The sequence below is a fragment of the Monodelphis domestica genome, chromosome 2 (genome assembly GCF_027887165.1).
Source record: "Monodelphis domestica isolate mMonDom1 chromosome 2, mMonDom1.pri, whole genome shotgun sequence".
Lineage (NCBI taxonomy): Eukaryota > Metazoa > Chordata > Mammalia > Didelphimorphia > Didelphidae > Monodelphis > Monodelphis domestica.
The window spans coordinates 166,392,107-166,402,735 of NC_077228.1; the positions used below are offsets into that span (position 1 = coordinate 166,392,107).

At 36.1% G+C, this 10,629-nt stretch overlaps 1 protein-coding gene across 1 annotated transcript; it reads left to right on the forward strand.

Annotated features, from left to right (window-relative positions):
• Nucleotides 1–787: 787 nt before the first annotated feature.
• LOC100030236 (olfactory receptor 6K3-like) lies at nt 788–1,830 on the forward strand. Its single transcript, XM_001379757.4, has one exon. It carries the CDS (start codon nt 788–790, stop codon nt 1,733–1,735), a length of 948 nt encoding a protein of 315 aa, XP_001379794.3. The 3' UTR covers nt 1,736–1,830.
• The last annotated feature ends 8,799 nt before the right edge of the window (nt 1,831–10,629 follow it).

The window sequence follows — 10,629 nt, forward strand, 5'->3', positions numbered from 1 at the left end:
GATTTTGAAATCTGCCCTTTTGACTTCAAAATCTATTCTCATTCTACTGTACTGTGCTGCCTCTGAGCTTTTTGGATTTCGAGTATGAAAGTAGAACTTTACATTTATCCCCATTATATTCCATTTTGTGAGATCATCCCAATGTTCTAACCTGTGGAGAATTTCTTCCCTCTAAATATATGTGATTTCTACTATCTTTATAGATCATATGTAAATTTGATTAGTTTATTTTGTCAGGTCCTAAATGTTGCCCCGAGAATTCTTATAAACTCTCTTCCTCTTCTTCTCAAATGCTCTACTCTAATGCTTAAATGATGCTCACTTTCCTATCCTCTCTAGAAATTCTTTTATCTCTAATCCTCTAAGGCTGGCCTAGTCACCATTGCCACGTATGCTAAGTCCATTGACAGTTTCAATGTTTCAGAAAACCCTCATCAAAAAGAACAGCAGGGAGAGGAATCATATACATTTGCTACACCTAGATTTAAAAGTTGCTTTGGTAAGACATTTTCTCTGACTTTCAAACTAAATTTGAAGTCCTATTATAAGCAGTTACATAAATGTTTTGAGCAGAGATGGAAATGTTAGGTTTGGTTCTCAAAATAAAACAGAATTGGATACCTGTACATTTATTCATTAGTTCATTTATTCATCCATTCATCTACATACACACATATATATACATATGTATGTATATGGATTCTATTTAATGTCATTAATGTATTCATTCATTCATTTATTTTTTTACTTACTTATTCCTGCCTTAACAGGTTTGCCTTCTGAGGATATGGAGACAAAAAACCAGACAGGAATATCTGAATTTTTCTTTTCTGGTTTCCCCCGTTTCCAAGAGGGTGGCTTCTTATTTTTCATCCCGTTGCTCCTTATTTACATGTTTGTTGTCATTGGGAACCTCATGATTTTCATAGCTATAAGGTTGGATGTCCGACTCCACAACCCCATGTATAATTTCATTGGCATCTTCTCCTTCCTGGAGATCTGGTATACCACCACCACCATTCCCAAGATGCTCTCCAACCTGATCAGTGACCAGAAGACAATCTCCTTCACTGGTTGCCTCCTACAGATGTACTTCTTTCATTCTCTTGGAAATTCTGAGGGAATATTACTGACCACAATGGCCATTGATAGGTACATTGCCATCTGCAACCCACTTCGCTATCCCACTATTATGACACCCAGGCTATGTGACCAACTGATTATGGGTTCTTGTGTCTTTGGCTTTCTTGTGCTGCTCCCTGAGATTATATGGATCTCTACTTTGCCCTTCTGTGGCTCCAACCAAATCCATCAGCTCTTCTGTGACTTTGCTCCCGTGCTGAGCTTGGCCTGCACAGACACTTCCATGATTCTAGTTGAGGATGTGGTCCATGCTATTGCCATCCTAATTGCTGTGCTGATCATTATCCTCTCCTACATCCAGATCATTGCTGTGATACTGGGTATTCCCTCAGTTGAAGGCCGCCAAAAGGCTTTCTCTACCTGTGCCTCTCATCTTACTGTCTTCATCATGTTCTATGGCAGTGTATCACTCATGTATCTACGCTTCTCAGCCACTTTCCCTCCATTCTTGGATAGGACTATTGCCCTCATGTTTGCTGTCCTTGCCCCTTTTTGTAACCCTTTTATTTACAGCCTGAGAAATAAAGACATGAAGGAGGCCATCAGGAAAATCCTTTCTTCTCAGAAGGTATTCAGTATGTCAGAGAATTAATTCTGTACTCTTGGCAGAGGGTTCTTTCTCCTAATCCTGAACTAGATTCCATTGTGAATTATTCCCTGAAATTGTTATTTTTTTCTCATCAATGATTTGCCTGTTTTTATTTGAATATATGCTCCATGATTTGGAGGTTGGGTTAGTGGGATGTTGAAAAACCCTCTAAGGGCTCGGCAACTGGGCAAACAGAATTTGTTTCCTCTAAATATTAGGAATAATTAAAGGTTTTCTGAGTTTTAGAAACTAAAAGTGATTCATTGTTGCTCCCTGTGCAGTCACTTGAGCTAAATAATAATAAATTTTATAATATCGACTTTTCAAAGGTTTCCTTTTAATTCTTTCTATTTATGGGCACAAGATCCTGGTGATAGAAAATTAGTAGAGATTGTCATGTTGTAAGAGAGAAATTATGCTATCCAATTTGCAAATTTTATTTGCAAAATAGTACTATGTTGATTCTGCAACAATGGCTTAGTGATGACACTTTGATGGGCATTGAATAGACAAACTTGAAAGGATTTGGAGCCATCTCTGGTAGCCTATAATCTCTGATATTTCCTCTACTCTACTACTGATATTTGGTCCATATTTCCTAGTTACTATGACTACCATGTCTGTAGCTCCTCAATAATCAGAGGTGTTTGTTGATGTTTCCTCAGCCCAAATGGATATACTTATCACATAATTAACAATGATGGCAGGAACTTTTCTTTTCTTTCTTTCAGTCCACATTATACCTTCCAGCACAGTGCTGATTGTTTGGTGAATTAAGTTCAGAACTTCTGAGTTCTAAGCTCTAAGCCTTCTTATTCTCTCTTTATACTCATTAAAGAAAACAGAAAGAAAACACTCGTATCTATGCTGGGTTCATCCAGGGTATAATGGTCTTTTTTGTGAGTCTTTCTGGGATAGGTCTTTTTGGAAGTTGTTTCTATGTCCTTATCTCTCTTTCTACCAAAAGTTACTAACATTAGCACATAACTGGTGTGCTTTGTTCCATTACCAATTGTTGATGCAGAGAGTTTTTAAAGAGATCTTCATCTTTCTTTGAATGAATATTTCGAAAGAGTAAAGTATTTTTCATATCAGAGCTTTTCCTCTCATCTATTTCAACAGCATCTTTGACATCTATCTTTTCCTCTTTTGCTCTCATTGTCTTCACTTGTAGAATAATACTTTCAACTTTCTCCATTTCTACTACTTCTCTCTCTCTAACACATCTTTTATACTCTTCCAGATTTATGTCATGTGATTACTTAGTTGTATAGTTCTTTTGCTCAAAAAAACCCTTCAATTTATATCTATCACTTTATGTCAAAGTTAAAATTTCTTTAGTTGGCAGTTGAAAACTTCTAGTCAGACAACATTCTACTTTTCCATCCTAATTTCAAATTATATTCACTTTCGTGTAGCTTATGATCCATCCCAACAGATCTATTTTCTGTCTCTACTTAAACATAGCTTGTTTGATGTCACTTTCATGACATAGTTTATGTTTTTCTTTGGATGTGTAAGTTTTTTTGGCTTCCTCTTTTTCTTTTCAAATTGAATTCTAGTCCATCCTTTAAAATCCAAATAAAATGTAACAATCTCCCCAACTTCTTCTGTACAATTGTCTCTACAACTGATTCCACCTACCATTTTCATGTGTTTTCTCAAGCTGTCTCCTTAACAAAATAAGATAAAAATGGATATGATTTAAACATAAATAGTGATATTATAATATAATCAAATTAGGGGAATATAGACTACCTGTCAGATCTATGGAGAAAGGAAGAATTTATGATCAAACAAGAGACAGAGAACATTACAAGTTGTAAAATGAATAATTTTGATTATATTAAAAAGTTTTTATACAAACAAAGCCAATGCAACCAGGAATAAAAGGGAAGCAACAAACTGGGGGGGGGGGGAATGTTTATAACAGATTTCTTTGATAAAGGTCTCATTTCTCAAACATATAAATAACTAAGTCAAATTTATAAGAATCCAATTCTTTTCCCAAATGATAAATGGTAAAAGGATATGAATTGGCAGTTTTCAGATGAAGAAATCAAAGCTATTAATAATCATATGGAAAAATGTTCTAAATGAAATTGTCTCCTTGCCTAGAATGAAATCTTTATTCATTTTAGCTTTTCAGAATCATTACTAAGTCTTGCTTGATTCCCCTTGCTGTTAGTGCTTTCTTCTTCCTCAAATATCCCTAGAATGAATAATTCAAGATCTTCCTTTAATTCCCATTTTGTATTATGTGTATTTGAGAACTCATAACACTATCAAAGACCCTTCTACAAAACTGAGTAGAATATAAACATCTTGAGGACAGAGACTAATTTATTTCTGTCATAATATTTGCTGTGTTGACTAGAGTACATCACAAATAATAGATGTTTGATAAATGTTATTGCTGAATTGTTAAATTGGGGTAGCTAAGTGGTATTTTAGAGTGTTGGACCTAGAGTCATGAAGATCTGAATTCAAATCTGTTCACAGACACTAACTAGGTATGTCTTCCTTGGCAAGCCACTTCATTGTTGTTTGCCTTAATTTATTCATTTGTAAAATGAACATAACACTAGCAACTAACACTTGGGATTTTTGTGAGGCTCAAGTGAGATAATTGTAAACTGCTAAATATAAAACCTGGCACATAATAAATACTACATAACATTAGCTATTGTTGTTATTAGTATTAAATAAATGGAATCTCATAACTGTTTTTGGGAAACAAACTCATATATAATTTATTTTGTGTCTGTATAGAATACTTAGCACTTTATAATATATTATAGTTTTTCATGTATGGTCCTTATCATCCACCCAGAGTACAAGACCTGTAAAGATATGAATCTCATGTTATCTACACTTTTAATCTCCCACTATGCCCAGAACATTGCTCTTCATATAGTAACTCTCCAATCAATGTTTGTTGAATTTAATGGAATAATTGTCAAACTGCTATCTTGTGCTTTGTTCCTAATTTTAACCTGTATTCTTAGATTTGCACAGAAAATGCTTAGTCTGATTAGCCAATACACAAACTAAGTTGGCATATTCAAAACTATAGAAACATTTACCATAGTAATTTTTTTACAAAAGGAGAGAAAAGAAATAAAGGAGAAGGAAAAGGGAAGGAAAATGGAAATGAAATTGATGGAGCTCAAGGCAGGCTGGGAAAGGGATGTCGAATAAAAACCTGTTTTAAACTTGTTTGCTGTTTATCTTTGGTTCTGTCTTGTTAAAGTTTAATGGCTTTGCTTTCATTCTACACAAAGATTTTGTTAAGCAAATACAATTAAACCAAGATACAAAACAAAGTGCAGAACCTTGCACAAAATAGTTTCCATTCCCTCTTAAAATGTAATCACAGAATGCCTACTTAAAATGTGATCACAAAATGTATTTTGACTGAAATAATCAATGAATAAAAAGCAAATTCGTCATGAATAAGTCTTTTATCAATCTGCATGTAGTATAAGGCATCACTGAAGGAAAACATATCATGCTATACATGAACTATCTTCTGAGGCAGCTAGGCCAACTGGGTCTGGAGTCACAAATACCTTAGTCCAAATGCTGCTTCAGACACTTACTAGCTTGTGACACTTGTAAGACAATCTTTGTCTGCCTTAATTTTCTTAACTATAAAATGGGGATAAAAATAGTGCCTATCTCTGATCAAAGGATTCACAAGTTTGGAATCCATATCTCTCATCCTCTGAAGGTTTAAACTCATCAAATGATTCTCAAGGTTCTGGAGGTATCACCCATTTTAGTAAGTGACTTGAGAGTTTCTCCACTTAGTTCAAGCTTTTTGTTGGTTCAAGCAAAAGGTAGACAAAGGATCAAGGAGGTAAACATGGTGGAAGTCTAGACACAGGACTCTTCCTCTCCTCACCACCTACCCATACACACTACCCCAAAAGCCAAAAAAACCCCAAATTCATATGAATGAAAGGACTCTACAGTAGGGCATGGCATTGAAGATATGTGGGATTTGGGCATTTCCACACCATAAGGGGGTGAAAAAGCTTCCACCAAAATGTAAGCTGATCCACCCTCAACCACCCCACCTAAGGAGCCAAAGTCAGAGCCAGCATGAGCTAGAATCAGTGAGTGAGCAAGGGGCACCTCTGGAGCAAATGAGGGGCACCTCTGCGTCCTTGACAGCTGACTGAGACCACCAAGGACCTACCCATGAGAGCAGCTACACCCAAGTCCCCAGCAGGCTGAGGAGCAGAGACCATGCATGCTGGCAGGGAAATAGCACAGAGAGGGGCAGCAAATAGCAGAAGTTGCAGAGATTCAAGAACTGGCCTTAGGCAAAATCCTTGCTCTTTAACTCCATACACAGAGAGCCTGCCCTTCTCACTCAGATTTCTAACTGGAAAGGGAAGGAAAAACCACCACAGTAATGACAAACAGTGCCCAGGAATAACTTCCCAATGCCAAGAAAAACAAGAAGAAGGGGTTGACCCTGGATAATTTTTATGGAGGAAAAACTCAGGTTACAGAGGAAATAGAAGTTGAAATACAAATAAATACACCAAAACCTCCCAAAAGAAATGGAAATTGTCCACAAGCTCTTGAAGAATTTAAATTGGAGATTATCAAAAAGGTGGAAGCCTTTTGGCAAGAAAAAAGGGAAATAGTTCAAAAAGAAAATAACTATTTAAAGGACAAGAACTCCCAATTGGAAAACAGGATAGACCAAACTGAAGAGGAAAACCAGTCCTTAAAGACCAGAATTAGGCATTTGGAAACCAATGGTCTTGCAAAACAGCAAGAATTAATAAAGAAAAGTCAAAAGATTGAGACAATAGAAGAAAACATAAAATATCTTACTGAAAAGATGACAGATCAGGAAAACAGAGCACAAAGAGACAATTTGAGAATCATCAATCTACTTTAAAACCCAGAAATAAACAGAAATCTTGACATCATACTACAAGAAATTATCCAAGAAAACTGCCCTCGTCTTCTTGAAAGAGGGGGCAAAATAGACATTAAAAGAGTTCATAGAAGACCCTCTACACTAAATCTTCAAAAGACAACTCCCAGAAATGCAATTGCCAAATTCAAGAGCTTCCAAGCTAAGGAGAAAATTTTACAAGAAGTCAAAAAGAGACAATTCAGATATCAAGGAGCACCAGTCAGGATTACACAAGATCTGGCAACTTCCACACTAAAGGACTGCAAGACTTGGAACATGATAATCAGAAAGGCAAGAGAATTGGGTCTTCAACCAGGGATCACTTCTCCATCAAAGCTGACTATATACTTCCAGGGGAAAGAATGGGCATTCAACAAAATAGAAGATTTCCAAGAATTTGTAAAGAAAAGACTAGAACTAAGTGGAAAGTTGGATATCCAAACATAAAGATTAAGAGAAACATGAAAAGTTAAATAAGAAAGAGAGGGAAAGGGGGAAAATGTTTTTTAATTAAAACTTTCTTCTTGAAGGGCTTCAATAAGATCAAATTATTTATATTAATATATGGGGAAATGTTATTTGTAACTCTCAAAAATTATATTCACTATTATAGTAATGAGAGGAATCATTCACAGAAAGAGATTGGTGTAATAAGTGCTATAAGATGATAAATAAAAAAAGAAAAAGGGAGGAGGGAATTGAAGATGACACCAAGAGATACTTGAAGAAAAAAAAATAGGATAATCTTTATCACATAAAGATACCAATGGGAAGGGGAGGAGAATAATACTCTTATAAGAAGGAGAGGAAAGGAGTGCTAATAGGTAATACTTAAACTTTACTCTCAGTGAAATAAATTCTGAGAGGGAAGAGCATCTAGATCAGTGGTTCTCAACCTTTCTAATGCTGTGACCCGGCAATACAGTTCCTCACGTTGCAGTGACAAGAAACCAAAAATTATTTTGGTGGCTACTTCAAAACTGTAATTTTGCTACAGTTATGATTCTGAATGTAAATATCTGATATGAATTATGTATTCTCATTGCTACAAATTGGGAGGTTGAGAACCACTGATCTAGATCCACTGGGGTCTTGAATTCTAGCTTACCCTACAGGGAAAATTAAAAGGGAAAACTAAAGGGGGAAGGGGGAAGGGAGCACAAACAGGGAGGGAAAGGGGGGAACTTAACACACCCTAAAAATAAGAAGGGAACAAAAAGGGAGGGGGAAGAAAGGGAAGCTTATTAAGCATGGGGATTAGGGGGACTGATTAAAAGCAAACCACATGTTTAAAAGGATATTGCAAAAGAAGAAAGAACAGAACTAGGAAAGGATATCAAAATGCTGGGGAATACACAAGTGGCAATCATAACTTCGAACATGAATGATATGAACTCACCCATAAAATGAAAACAAATAGGAAAATGGATTAGAAATTAAAATTCTACCATATGTTGTCTGCAAGAAACACACTTGAGGCAGGTAGACCCTCACAAGGTTATAATTAAAGGTTGGAGCCAAACCTATTGGGCCTCAACTGATAGAAAGAAGGCAGGAGTTGCAATCATGATATCTGACAAAGCCAAAGTAAAAATAGAGCTGATTAAAAGGATAGGGAAGTGTAGCATTTAAACTTAGTTTTTCTGTTAGAAGTATTATATTTTTATGAGGTTTATTAAGATTACAAATATAAAGAAAATACAAAATAAGAAAGCACATGCCTAGGAGCGCCGAATGGCCCATTCACTTATACTACATCATGAGAGATGTGTGTCCCTGGCAACGCAAGCAGGAAGAGAGAGAGAGAAGAAGGCAGAGTCCATTTTAAAAACCCTTCTCTCCTCGCCGCCCAGGTGATGCCCTCACCTGAGATTATGGGGAACTCTGGGAGCTACCAAGGACTCCTGGGAATTGAAGTCCCAGGGCTTCAAATCTCCATTTTTACAGAAGGCAACTACATCCTGACAAAAGGCATTACATACAATGAGGAAATATCAGTAATCAACATGTATGCATCAAATGGAATAGCATCCAAATTTCTAAAGAAGAAACCATTGGAGTTGAAGGAGGAAATAGATAGTGTAAGGATAATTTAGGGTTGGGATCTAATCTAAATTAATTTTGGTCACCAGGGAATATCCCAAATAAAATACCCAAGTCAACTTGGAAATTTATGGTTTAATTAATATAGAGGGAAAAAATTAAGGAGAAGAGAGAGGGAAAGGTATAGGATTTCTCCTGCCTGGCTTGTGCCAGGGAGAGGTCAACGTCTTCCACCACAAGGTCTTTGAAGATTAGAGGCTTTTTCTGAGAGGATTGTGTTTGGAAGGTAAAGGAGGAAAGAATCAGCCTAAAACTCTGAGAGAGCTCAGAGAAGATGACTCACCTGAACTAGGTTAATAGGCTTCTTCCAGTATAGTATCAAGGAAAACTCACCACTAACCCAGACACTATCTTCTGCTATTCCAATATGCTGAAATGCTCAGCATGCTGCCACCAGCTACCTGTCCACCGCCAAAGAGACCTGAGAGAGGAAGTGATGCAAAATATATAGACAGTTTTGCATCACTTTTCTGTGTCTTACATGTACCAATAGTAGCTTAAGCTTGACTTAGGACAGCCTAGGGGTCTGTCAGTTGTTACTGATTTGTCATTTTTCTAGGATATGTCTGTCATAGGCCACCATCCTAAATACTTAATCCTTAAGTATAGGTGTAGACATTCCTGTTTTTGTGAGACTTAGTAGGGTGGAGTAAACTAAAGTTCACAATAGTAAAACTGTATTAGTGGGAGACTTGAACTTACCACTATCAAATTTAGATAAATCAAATAAAAAATATAAGAAAGAGGTAAGAGATGTGAATGAAATCCAAGAAAAATTAGAGTTAATAGCTATATGTAGAAAAATAAATAGGGACAAAAAAGGGGACCTTATCTCAGCAGCACATGGTACATTCACAAAGACTGACCAGGTACTATGGCATAAAAATATGGAGCACCTATCATCAAGTTATCCTTGATAAATCACCTAGTTCAGATGAACTATATATGCCCTTCATTACCAAAAGAATTGGTAGATGTTATTGCTAAACTATTGTCAATGATAATTAAAAAATCACAGAGAATCAGGCAGATCTCACAGGACCAGAGAGAGATATGTTGTCCTTGATTTTTTAAACTCTTACCTTCCAACTTAGAAACAATACCATGTATTGGTTCTAAGGTAGAAGAGTGGTAAGGACTAGGCAATGGGGGTTAAGTGACTTGCCCAGAGTCACACAGTTAGGAAGTATCTGAGGCCAGATTTAAACGTAGGACTTCCCATCTCTAGACCTGGCTCCTAATCCACTGAGCCACCCAGCATCCCCCTCTTTGATTTTTTTAAAGGAAGAATAATAAAGTCTAAAAACTCTGAACTAATAAAATTAATTTTTGTTGATAGGAAAATTATAAGATATATCATTGAAGAGATGATTAGTAAACATCTAGAGAAGGAATTGGTGATTACAACAAAAGCACACCATCATCATAGTTGGATGTTATTTAATTTTTTTGGCTGAGTTCACTTAGAAATCATGGGACACACACACACACAACATGTTTATCATAGATAGATATAGTTTACCTAGATTTTAGTGAAGAATTTGAAAAAAATCTCTTACAATTCTTTTGGAAAAGATGGAGCAACTTGAGATGAAGGTAATTTAAATGGAGGTAACTTTAGATATTTGAATGACCAAATTCAAAGAATGTACAGTATTTGTTCAAAGTCAACATAGCAGGAAGACACAAGTGAGATGCTCAAGGGTTTAGTGCTTGCCACTGAACTTTTTAAGTTTTTTTTTTCTAAAGAAAAAGTGTAGATTATATGTCTTTACATTGGCAGATAATGCAAAACTGGGAAGAACAGTTAACACATTGAAAGACATTGCCAGGATCCAAAATTTCTTAAAAG